The 13,308-nt window shown below is 41.7% G+C and overlaps 1 protein-coding gene across 1 annotated transcript in view; it reads left to right on the forward strand.

Moving 5' to 3' along the window:
* Positions 1-13,308, forward strand: part of WDFY1 (WD repeat and FYVE domain containing 1) — a 46,082-nt gene that overhangs the window by 12,746 nt on the left and 20,028 nt on the right. Inside the window, exons 3-5 of the mRNA XM_077825764.1 lie at positions 5,612-5,685; positions 6,927-6,981; positions 8,577-8,727. Of these exons, the coding sequence (XP_077681890.1) occupies positions 5,612-5,685; positions 6,927-6,981; positions 8,577-8,727 (280 nt within the window). The remainder of the gene's footprint in view (positions 1-5,611; positions 5,686-6,926; positions 6,982-8,576; positions 8,728-13,308) is intronic.

A 13,308-nucleotide genomic window follows, 5' to 3' on the forward strand; every position in this document is an offset into this window, starting at 1 on the left:
AAACATAGAGTCCATTCTGTGGCTATGTTAAATTCTTAATGTTAAAGAAAAGTAATTGTAATTTATGCTTAGGCTATGTGAAACGCCATTTGAATTAGAATAATTTCACACTAATTGTAGATAAGCTCAAACAGAAATATTGGCTGAGTTTTTAAGTTTCAGTATAAATGTACTAATTTTTTGTCAAAATAGTTCTTTAGTCTTATGTTTTGTTTTAAAGGGCATTGTGCCAACTCATAATGGGGAACATCTTTAGTAATGATGTCTCATAGTTTGGCAACATTACACTTATATGCACTTTTTAAAGGAACACTCTCAAATTCTTTAGGTCTGAATTTGACTTAAAGTTTCTAGGGGGTGGGGGTGTGTGTGTTTGTGTTTGCTGGATTCTGAATGTTTAGCCTTAAAACTCTTAATGAGAAATTAAAAACTGAAAGAGCATCTTGTTTATCTATGTAGTATTATTGGAATCAGAAGTTGCTATTGCACATGGTCCTGCTAGTGTATTTAAATATTTAGGAGTTGATCACAGGGGGTAAATGCTTACTGTTAGTTGTGATGCATCACTTCTTAAAACCTGAATGTATTGCCCATAAAATCTCTTCTGCTTTAATCTTTCTGCCTAAAGAATCACTACTTAAATGTAGAGCTGCTGCCTAGATGCTTTACATAAATGGTATTAAACCATGACAGTCTAGGATATACACAAACATAGGGCCAAGTGCTGCAGTACAATCAAAGCTACCATTGAAGACAGTGCAAGTTTTGACTGAGGACTGCAGGATTTTCTGCTGTTTTCTCTGGTACAGTGCATGCCAACTAACAAATCTTAATTACAGGCTGAGCTGAACTAACCACTGAACTTGTGCATCAGCATCATTTTTTCTCAACCATTAATTTTTTTAAATAAATTTTGGGGTAGTCATGAAGGTCAAGAGGACTGGAAAAAGCTAATGTTTTTGACAAAAATTGGGTTGTAAATTAGGATCCAGGAAACTGTAGGCTAGTTAGACCGACATCAGTCCCAGGCAAAATCCCAGCCTTGGAAAAGCTGATCTGGGATGCAGTCAGAAAGAATTACAGGATTGTAGCATGATTAAGCTAATCAGTATGTTTTTACAGAAAAAACATCTTGTCAAATGTACTGGTTTTTGAGAGTTTGGTTGATAAAGGTGGAAACATAGTATGCTTAGACTTTTGTAAGGCATTTGATGTATTCCCACATAACATTCTATTTTGGGGAGGAACCTCTTGAAGATCAATGCAGCCCATATTGAATGGATGAATAACTGATAGCTCACAAAAAATAATTGTAAACAGGGAATAGTGATCCAGTGGAGGTGTTTCTTGTGCGGTCTGTCTGGGATCTGTTCTTGGCCCAATGCTATTCAATATCTTTGTCAATGATTTAGAAGAAAACATAAGATCATTGCTGGTAAAATTTGCAGATGACACAAATTAGTGGAATGGTAAATGATGGGAACAGGTTAGTTACAGGACCTGAATCATTCGGTGGGCTTATTTGAGCATGCATTTTAATGTTGCCAAATGTAAGGTCATACATCTAGGAGCAAAGAATATAGGTCACACTTGTAAGATTGGGGACTGTATCCTAAAAGCAGTGAGACTCTAAAAGGTTTAGGGGCCATAGAACACAACCAGTTGAAAATGAGCTTCCAGTATGATGGTGTAGCTAAGGGGATGAATGTGATCGTAGGATGTATAAGAGGGATAATATCAAGAAGGATTCGAGAGGTGGTATTATCTCTGCATATGGCATTAGTGAGACCATTACTGGAATGCTGTGTCCAGTTCTGGTGTCAACAGTTTTTAAAAAGGATGTTGAAAAACCATGTAGGTTCAGCAAAGAGCTACAAGAATGAATCAGGCAGGGTGGATTTGATTTAAATCATGATTTTAAATCACTAGTCAGGAAGTCTCGATTTAATCATGCATTTCTACATAAAAGTGCATTCTTGTTGGTTGTTATAACCTTAATACATATTCTTCACAACTCAGATAGATGTAAGTTTCATTTTTAGAAGGTACACACTGTACGTTTTTAAAATAATTTAGTTTGAAAACTTTTCAGGTTAGTTTTACAGCTGTATCAGAATATGAATGATTGTTTGGTTATTTCATTTACCAAAGGTAATTGAAGCAGTTCACCTCCCAATGACTTCATAAATATCTATCTCCAATTCAACAAGTTAATTATTAATATTTGGAGGATTTTCTTGCCATGCTGAATTAGGAGGAGAGAGGTAAGGGAGTGACTCTGTGTACACAAATTTGCAGAGGGACAATAGGATTGAGGTCTGTTATTTCTCACCTCTATATTTTATTTATTTAAAAACATTTTTGCTATTAACAAGCATGTTATCTCTGGAGACACAAATCCACAGTTTGAGAACTGCAAAACTAAGCATCTGATGGTATCTTCTAGACCAGGGGTCTGCAACCTATGGCACGCGTGCCAAAGATGGCACGCGAGCTGATTTTTTCTTTTTTCTTTTTTTTTTTTTCTTTTTTTTAATGGCTCGCTGCTGCCTGCCGGGTCCCAGCCGCCAGCCCTGCTAAGCCCGTTGCCGAACTCAGGCCGGGACCCCGGCAGGCAGCAGCATGCCATTAAAAATCCTGCCCGCCCTGGCCAGGTCTTCTCTGTGTCCCCCTTCCACCCACCTTGTGGGGGCAGGGTGAAGAAGCTTGGTCCTGCCAGCTGCTGCTGCAGGGCAGGCAAGCTCCCCATCCACCGCTGTGCTGGCTTCCTGCCCCTCCTCTTCTCCCTCCCTGCTGCTGATCAGCTGATGGCCCTTGCGAGGGAGGGAGCGGAGCCGCGGCGCGCTCTGGGGAGGAGGCAGAGAAGAGGTGGGGACAGGGCCTTGGGGAAGGGGGGTGGGATCAGGGCATATCCCCTCCAGCCCCCTGCCGTGAGCCACTCTGGGCAGGGAGCTGGGACCATCCCCAGCCCTCTGCCCTGACCCCTGCACCCTGCCATGACCCCAGCTTTGACTCCTGCACCCTCCTCACACACCCCACCAGCCCTCTGCCCTGACCCTGGTACCCCCACAACCCCAGCCTTGACTCCAGCACCCCCACAAATACCCAGCGCCACCATGTCCTGACTCCTGCACCCTCCTCACACATACCCAGCCCCCCCATGCCATGACCCCCCCCCCCACATTCTTATCCCCACCCTGAGCACCAAACGGGAGCTCCTGCACCCCTCTGCCAGGTAAGCACTCCACACCTAAACCTCCTGCCCCAACCCTGAGCCCCCTACCTCATACTAACTCCTGGCCAGACCCTACACCCCAACCCCCAGCCTGCTTCTTCACCCCCAGCCCTGTGCTCAGTGCACTCCCACCCTCAGCTCAGTGCAGAGAGAGAGGAAGAGAATGGGCTAGAAGCAGGGAGAAGGTAGGTACCTACTCTGTGTGGGCAGGGCCGGGATTCCAGACCGGCAGCGGGCTGAGCAGTGCCGGCAGCCGTGACCCTGGCTGGCAGGAGCCGGCAGACGGAACCCCAGACCAGCAGTGGGCTGAGCCACTCAGCCCATTGCCGGTCTGGGGTCCCAGTCCCCCGCCCTGCTCAGCCCGCTGCCGGTCTGGGGTTCTGGCTGCCAGCTCCTTGCTGGTCTGGGGTCCTGGCAGCAGGCCCCGCTCAGCCTGCTGCCGGCCTACGTGAACGGAACCCCAGGCTGGCAGCGGGCTGAGCGGGCTGGTGGCGTAAGATCAGGATTTTAATTTTAAATGAAGCTGCTTAAACATTTTGAAAACCTTGTTTACTTTACATACTGACAATAGTTAGTTATATAATATAGAGAGAGACCTTCTAAAAATGGTTAAAATGTATTACTGGCACATGAAACCTTAAATTAGAGTGAATAAATGAAGACTCGGCACACCACTTCTGAAAGGTTGTCAACCCCTGTTTTAGGCTGAGCACTTAGTCCCATTGGGTAGATAGAAAGATTAACCTAAATTTATACAGAAGCCCCTAGAACACCATTAAATTGGATACCTAATCCATGAACTATTGGAACTCATTTACCAAACTTTTCTTAAACATTATGTGAATATATTGTCTCATACTATAGAATTAGAATTTATAATCCCTATTCCATGATGAGTTATCTTTGAGTTATAATGTATCTTAATTAAAACTATCTTTAGGTACGGTTTTTTCCTCAAAGCACTTTATCAAAAAAATCTGATTTTAAAAAAAAAATTAAATCATTTTTATTCACCCTGGATTCAGGGTCTGGAAAACAAACATTCTAATGAGACTCTAAAAAAGCTCTATCTATGTAATTTATCCAAGAGCAGTTTAAGAGGTGATGTGATCATAGTCTACAAGTGCCTATGTGGGAAAGAGATTTGATAGCTTTTTTTATCTAGCAGAAAAAGACATGAGATCCAGTGGGTTGGAAGCTGAAGCTAAACACATTCAGACTAGAAATAAGGTCCTCATTTCACAGTGCGTGTAACTAACCAATGGAACAATTTGGTTAGCAATTATGTGGATTCCCCATCTCTTGAGATCAAGACTAGATAGTCTAAAAGACTTACTGTAGCTCAAACAGAAGGTTTAGGCTTGATACAGAAATTACTGGGTGAGGTTCTTTGTCCTGTGTTATGCAAGAGATCCAATTAGATTATTGGAATGGTCTTGTCTAGCATTATGTATCAAAGGAAACTGGAAAAAGAATCATTAACTTTAAGTTGCATTAGATGTGCAAAGAAATATCCGCCAAGGTATTAGAGGAAAAACAGTAAATCAGAGCCTCTCCCCCACAAAAAGATGTGGCTAGTGTTGCGAAAGATTAATCATTTTGGTGATGTAGAATTTGTGATTAAATGATTTGTCACCCTTATTTATTTTTGCATTAAATTTTTTTATTACTCTTTCATTGTCTGTCTTGTAGCTCGGTTCACCACATTCTCACTAAGTACGTCTAAAGACATTCTTCTCTTTTTTGAAGTTTCTTCTGGTTTTGTAATGGGCTCTCAGAATAGACTGCATATAATCAGATGAGAGAGAATCTTTTTGCATGGCTGCCAAGAGAATCACAAAATATAATTGTTTACCACAACAGATGTGCAAGGTTTGAAATGCATGGTCAGACACGAGGTTAACATGTGATCAAATATTATTTCTGCCCTGAAGTCTGCCTCCTCTAGCAGTACCTTATGCCAACTCAAGAAAGGTCCTGAATAGTTGCTCTGTCATGCAGTTCAAAGACTTTGAACTTGAGATAACATAGCAAGCTTCGCTTTTAGATGTCAGCTTCTGTGTATGAACTCTTCAAGCCAGATTTTCAGTCCTGGTCAAATTCCATTTGTTCATTCCAGTTCGTGGCTGGAATTAATGGGGTGTGTTTCCTTTACAGCACTACTATACCTTGCTGTAGCCTAGCAACAGGGAATTAAATCTTTCAAACAAAGCAAAGACACACACAATAACATAAGACCATCTCTTCAGTTGGAGCCTGACTGTGAATCTGTTTATCAAAACCAGGCATCTTCCTTCCTAGAGGCCAAAAACATTCAGTGTTAATTGTGATATGATATGTACTTTAACAATTGTCTTGTGATGGTCTTCTTGGCAGCTCCTTGTTCAGCTATGTCTTATCATCATGACAGCAGAAGAATATTTGTAGGCCAGGATAATGGTGCCATTATGGTAAGTTTTTTTGCTGCTGCAGTTTCTTTTAAGAACACAAGTTAATTGTGAAGCTTCTTTGGTAGTGGCTGAATAATTGCAGACTTGACTGAATTGTCCATGAGCAGTATATATAGCCAGCCCTTTATTTTATACTTAAATCAAGCTATAGAATAACTGAAAACTGTTTGCGTGTTTTAGGGAAGTAATCTCAGTTTCCTTGCTGTGGGGCTTTGTGTCCTTGTGTTTGATTCTAGTCCATAGTTCCTGCACACCTAGCTCTATGGCATTAGTGTTCAGCCCTTTCTCTGTCCTTTGTGTGGGTCACCCAATCATGCATCCCTCACCTCGTTCCTTGGTGCAGAGGCTACATCCTTCCTTGTCTCTCCTGTTTTCTTGTCATGTTTTACACTCTTGTTTTTCCCCCTTTGTTGCCATATGTACTTTCTCCCACAAAAAATGTTGCAGAGAGCAACCCTCTGTTACAAACAAGGGGAGAAAAGGGTGGCGGGAACACACAACTAATCTCAGAGAAGGGATGAAAACTTGTGACTGCCAAAAGCTTCACTTCCATAAGAAACCCTTAAAAATACAAGGTGATGCAGGTTAGGGTAACTGTTAATACCTGATGAAATTTCTCCTTTTTTCCTTCCAGCACATTGTCTTTGGTCGACTTGATTCCGAATGCAAATCCTCTGTTGAAAAGATGAGTGATTCATCTTCATGCAGCTGATACAAATAAATCTGCACTTTAATCTGTGATCAGCGTGGTACTGAGTGTAGTATCTGCCAGCCTGTGGCTTCCAAGGGTTGGTCTCCACTAGAAAATTAGATTGACCCAGCTATGTTGTTCAGGGGTGTAAAAAATCCACACCCCTGAGTCACATGGTTTAGCCAACCTAAGTCCCTGTGTGTACGCACTAGGTTGATGGAGGAATTCTTCCACCAACATAGCTACTGCCTCTTGGGAAGTGAATTAACTACAACGATGGGAGAACCCCTTTCTTTGCTGTAGTAAGTGTCTATATTGAAGTGCTTCAGTGGTGCAGCTGTATTGTTTCAAGTGTAGACAAGCCCTGAGGACAAACCTATCTTTTTGTAGCGGGATAGGTGGTTGTTGGCTGCCAACTTAAGTCTGTTGCTTATATGAGGTTATTCCTGTGTTCTTGGTGCTAAAGATTTTCCTCAGTCAGTCTGATTCCCGTTTCAACCTGAGAGGATGTGCCGTTTTACTTCATCTAACTGTGTTTCCTTGGTATTAGGAATTCCATATCTCAGAAGACTTTAATAAGATGAACTTTGTCAAGACGTACCCAGGTAATACAGCATGGGGTCTTCGCTAATGTGTTTACTTCGCAGATGAGATTTTTAAAACATTCGATACATTGGGAGGCACCTTCATAGTTGAGCCTAGACATTGACTCTAACTTTAATAGTATGAAAGATATCGGTAAATTACTTGTAATTACCTTTTAATCAAAATAGGATCAATTCGTGTAGCCCAAGTATTGGATTTTAGAATGTGTTTAACGTCTAAAATTATTTTTTGGCCATAGTCTTACTGCAAAGCTGCTGGCTTCATTGTGATATAGTTGGCTATGGAGAACATTCCTTCTGAAAAGCTTTACGTTCAGAACCAATATAAAGAAAACAAAACACTGACAGTCTGACCCAAATCTTTTAGAAGTTTGTGAGTGGGAGGTGGTTGCAGCGTGAAGGTCATCACAGGTGGGAGCTAGGAATCCCCAAAGGATGGAGAGTAGGAGCTGTATTAAAACCTCACATAACTGTAAGGTAATGTGCTGAATGTCTCTAACTCTGGTTATATTGTTCAGCACTGATCAGTGGTTATACATTTGTGGATGCTTTAATCTGCAGATGACTTTCTAAAGGGGGGAAAACTGATGCAGTACTGGTGTCTAATATAAGGAGAGGGGGAAATTCTGCTCTTTTAAAAACAGTTTGGTGGTATAGTCCTAATAGAGGGTAGTACTTACGTAGGTGCAATAATTAGGCCAAAATGCCTGTTACTAAACACTGGGACTCTTGGGTCTTAGTTGAAGTAGTAAGAACTGAGTAGTACAGTAAGAATTGAAATCATACAAGATCCCCATTCATCAGGTATTTCTGGCAGAAGAGGGGACTACTGTATTAAAACTAATGTAGATGAAAGATACAAGGTTCTTTCCAAGCATTATTTAGTATTCCTTCTAAAGAATGTACAGCCAAATTCAGTCACTTCTATTCCACAGTTGTTATTTAATAATTTGACGATGTACAGAAGACTTTGTACTGACGGCTAAAAATATAGGAAAACAAAATACAGCTTGTCTTATGACTTCCTGTCATCCTCTAATGGAAAAGGGTGTTCTTGTTTAAAAGAGAGACCTTGTTTTTAAAAGCTACAAAAGCCCCTTTATACTAAAAGCAGATGACTTTACATTTCAGTTCAAAATAAGTATATCTAATACACCCTCCCCCTATATTCTTTCTTCCATTTCTGTCTACATCGTCTTTCTTAAATGATCTCAGCACTGTACAGAGTGCTCTCACTGGAGTTCAGTTGCCAGCATGCCCTCAAAGGAGAGGGACCCTCACATTTCTATGTGAGGGAAATCACTAAATGAAAGGACAATTCAAATGAGCTGACTTCTTTTTCTGACATGCCCGATTCATTAAAGGCCAATCACTGAGATGGAAAATGCAAAATAAATTGAGAACTTTGCTAACCTTATCAAACTTTGGGGCTGCAGTAAGTGACAGTGAAAGTAAAATTCTTTCTTCCTGCAATTACTCCTCCTTCCCCCACTCCCCCCCAAACACTTTCAACCTGTGTTTCTAACTGTGTAACTGAAGATTTGATTGAAATACTTCTATCTGAAGTGCTTAGATCCTTTGCTTTATTTCCACAGCTCATCAGAATCGGGTGTCGGCTGTCATTTTCTGCCTGGCAGCTGAGTGGGTTATCAGTACTGGCCATGACAAGTGTGTCAGCTGGATGTGCACCAGGAGTGGGAATATGCTGGGAAGACATTACTTCACCTCTTGGGCTTCATGTTTACAGTATCCATCAAAAATGATCACGTTACTAACAAATCACAAGACAAAATTTTATCATTACAAAATCCACTGCAGTATAGTTAGCATAGAAAGTATTAAATAACTAATACTAAACTACACTTGGCAAAATTCAGTCGCATCTTGTGATGCTATATCTTTTTTTTTATTTTTCAGTGTATTTTTTCACTTATTTGAATTTAGAGTTCGCAATCTACGATGGCTCCCCCGTTAATAGTATGATTCTACTGTTCAGATTCTCTAAAATGCATAGCTTCTAGCTTACAAAATTACAAGAATACATCTTAAAGATACTGAAACTTCTGTTCTTCGGTTTCTCTCCACAGCACATATATAACTTGCTATCCTGTTTATCCAGGTCATTCTTCTGTCAAAGAAAAATTTTTAATTAAAAAGACAATCTACAAATGCTCATATGATTGTTGGCCTCCTATACACATTTAAAAATTGGGATTAGACTGAATTGTTAGTAATTGAACAGAAACACGTAGCTTATATGGTATGCAGATTTGATTTAAGAAGATGGAAATAGCATGGCATCTTATGCACTGAAGGCACACAACTTAAGTATCTTATCCACAAATTTAATACACAAAGTATGAACGTTGTCGGCATCTGCTATGTCTCTCCAAATTGAGGCATAGTGTATGTCTACACTAGAAATGTAAGTCGACCTCTATTAGGTTGATTGACAGCCACTGCAGTGGTGCATGTCCAAACTACCCTTTTTGTGTCAGTGATGCATGTGCTAACCAGGAGCGCTTCCACTGACTTAAGAAGGGGAAAGTGGGGAGCTGAGAGACTGGACTCTCATCTCCTTTGTAGCTCCCTGCCAGGACCCCAGCTTCTCCACCAGCTCCCGGTGTGCTGCCCCTTCACCCCCTCGCCCCCTTCCCCACAGGGAGTGGAGGAAGTTTTCGGCCGTGAAATTGACAAGGCTTCCAGGCTCCTGCTGGGGTGCTGTGGGGGCAGCTGTAAAATTGACAAGACAGCCAACAGCCAATGTAAAGGACGTAAGTGTCTTCATAGACACTGTGCCAACATAAGCCTTTCACCTCTCGTGGAGGTGGAGTAGTTATGTCGGTATAGTAGTGCACTTACATCGGCGGGAGGAAGGCTGTAGTGTAGACACTGATATAATTAGGTTGACATAAGCCAGTGGCTCTCACTTTTTTACTGGTGACCCCTTTCACATAGCAAGCCTCTGAGTGTGACCCCCTCCTTATAAATTAAAAACACTTGTTAATATATTTAACACCATTATAAATGTTGGAGGCAAAGCGGGGTTTGGGGTGGAGGTTGACAGCTCGTGACCCACCATGTAATAACATCATGACCCCCTGAGGGGTCGAGAACCCCTGACATAAGCTGTCTTATGTCAACCTAACTGTGTAGTGTAGACCAGCCCACAATCTATATCCCAGAATAAATCTTACAAGATATATATATATATTGTATGGGGTGTAGTTATCTACCCATCAGCCCTTACGTAGCTCCTTTCATTAGGGCTATTTCATGTCCTATTAATATGTGCCATATTTTCGACAATCAATTCAGATTTAGCGAGTCAGAACATAGAGATAAAAAAGAATGAACTAGTTGATCTTACGGTTCTTTCTTCCTTTCTCTCCTCCCTGTCCCGCAGTAGGATTGTTCCCTACTGTGTATTTTCTAGTCTTCTGTCTGGGTCAGCTTTAAATTCTGAAGTGACAAGGCCAACTGCTTCCCTTGGAAGCCTGTTCCTCTGCTTCGTGGATTTTGTTGTTGGAAAGCTTTTCGTGATGTTAAGCCTTAAGGTTTCCTCTCATTACTCCTAATGATAGGCCATTGTGCTGTACTTGGTGACTCTTCTCTCTGCAATTGCAGACTGATGTGCCAATTTCCTTTGCCAAACTACATATCTTTTTATCCTACTAAATCTGTCAGTTCCTCCAGCGTCCTGATCATGTTTGTCTGATTTCTTCTAGACTCACTCCATTTTGTCTGTTACAAGGTTCAAGGAATGAAATGCTTAGGTGGGAACATAATTCATAAGTTGCATAGCCAGAGCTGTTTATAAACGGGGTCTAATATCTCTTAATGTGATGCCTGTGTATCATTGGCTTTAAACTAAAGTGCATCTTTTTTGCTGCTTAATACTGCAAGCTCGTGTTGGATTTCTTGTCGTTGGATATTTTAATATTCCTGGTTTTGTTCCTTTTATTGAATAGGTGCGTCCAGTTGTGGGGGCAAGGCCGGAAGCAGGGGAGATGAAGGGGCAGGGCCCAAGCTGGAAGGGAAGAGGCGGGGCCAGAGCCTCTCCTCTTCTGGCAACGCTGTCTGGTGCAGCACGCAGTGGCTGCACTCTCCCAGGCAGCCTCTGGCCACGCTGCTTGCCTGGGACAGCCCAGGCAGTGTGGCCGGAGGCTGCCTGGGAGATTGCATTAGTGGCTCCACACATGCCAGGGGGACGGGAGCAGAGCTCCCCCTCCCTTTCCCCCTGCCAGGTAATGTGGGATGGGGAGAGGTTGGGGCCCCTGGGCTGGGGGCAGGGCAGGGGTGTCACATGGGGGGATCATGTGGTGGGGTGGGGACAGGTCACATGGGGTGGTCACGTGCCGCCCCCCCTTAGCTGGTGCCCCCTTTGTGTCCCCGCTACTAATTGCCTCACTCCTCTTTAAAAATGGTAACCCTCCAGCAGTATAGTTCCCCAAACCATGTGCCAAGTGATTAGCTCTATACCAAATAGAGAAGAATGCTTCATGCTGAATTGCCAACACTGCTTTGAAGCATGTGTGTTCTTTTGAGGTCTATGCACTGATTTGGCCTACCACACTTAACTTGCAAAACACAATACCAAAAACTGAAAGTAGCTCTGTCTTCCTACATTTGTTTTTTCTTGGCGATGCTCTGTTTCACACCAGTCTCTTCTCAGTGAGGTATGTTGACATAACAGTACAGAACTGTGCATAATAAGTGCTCATTACAAGATCTGTTCACAAAACAATCCGGTGTTCTCCCCCAACCCCCGAGTTCTCATCCATAAGCATCCAGTGGAAACTATGGTCACTAACTAATCCTTAATCATTTCAGTGAATATCTGGAACAGATTGCTCCTAGGAAAGGGGGAAATTTAGAATACTTTGTTTTTAACAGAAAATGTTTTTTTTAGCTTTCCATGGCACGGCCTTTTATTTTCTTCAAAGGAAATTGCTTCCTGTCAACACATTTGTGTGCTTGAATCATTAACAGTGGGGAGCAAATGACCAGCTTGTCAGTATGTACGCTTGAATATTCAGCACAATCGTGAAAAGCTTCTATGATGCATGAGTTAATCATCTTTTACAAAAGCTTATACAAATATAAAATATTACAGAATGGATGTTCCTTAGTGTTGTGTCTGATTAAACAAAATATTATAATTATATAATGGACGCATAGGATGAAATAATGCTGATAAGGCTGAGACCTTGCAATTAACAGCCTGTCTATAAAGGCTTTTCAGGTGCAGGATTGTTTATCTTCAGATGCTCATTCTTAAATCCCTCATGCTTGTTAACAAGACATTGGAAACACAGCTTTCTCACTATTGTGGTGACAATTTTTTAGTTATACTGCACTTCTTTCTACAGAGTAAACCCCTCTTAGTTACCTCTTGTCTTTCGGTGGTGGCCTCAGCAGAGAGCAAACAATAAGCCTATCTCAGGGGCTGGGGAAGTCCCTTCCAGGTGCCAGCTGTTTTCTGGATGGAGCAATACCAGCTGCTCTTCAGGCACCACTTCCTATGTGAATAGTAAAACTTTTGAAAAGGAACTTGTATGTTTGCCGTATATCATTTTGATCATTCAGCTTACGTTACAAAACAAAGGGAGGGAAAGGATTTATCCACTTCTGTTGTAAGGTCTCTGGGGCAGTCTCTGGTTTTGTACAGTGCCACACAAAGGGCCTTTAATCCTGATTAGGGCAATATAAAGTACTACTGCAATACAAATAATGCAAATAGGAGGTCAGTAGATACCTGCCATGGAAGGTAGGGCTAATTAGAATTTCCAGGTACTCTAATCCTGAGACACAGCTCTGGCTTCCCTTAGGCCCTTCCTTAGCAACAAGACTCTCTTATTTTCCCCCCTTTCCTTGACTGAAGTAAACGAGTAATTTCTGATCCTGTTTGTCATTAAATCTGAATATAAGGTACCTTACATAGGCAAGACTCAGTTCCATGAGTTCTTCTGCACTTTCAGGTAAGTAAAAAGTGGATTATTGATCTGTGTCTAAACAAGTCTCCAGTCTAGTTCATAAAATATTTTGGCACCTCTTGAGTTTCAGGAACATCCTTAATTGAAGGTTCAATTATTCTTGCACTTTTTAAACTTCTGGTGAAAGCAAAGCTGAATATTTTTTTAACATTGTTTCCTTGTTTACAGGTTTGTACTACATCAGCACTCTAGTATTTATGTTTATGGGCCACTAACAATCTTTTCAGTATGGTTTTTGTTGGTTGTTGCTTTAATCGGTTTGTTTTTTAGTCATGCTGGCAGAGTATTCTTGCTGTAAAGAGAAGCAAGTGAGACTGAAAACAGTTGGTGG

Source organism: Eretmochelys imbricata, chromosome 9 (assembly GCF_965152235.1).
Source record: "Eretmochelys imbricata isolate rEreImb1 chromosome 9, rEreImb1.hap1, whole genome shotgun sequence".
NCBI classification, from domain to species: Eukaryota; Metazoa; Chordata; order Testudines; family Cheloniidae; genus Eretmochelys; species Eretmochelys imbricata.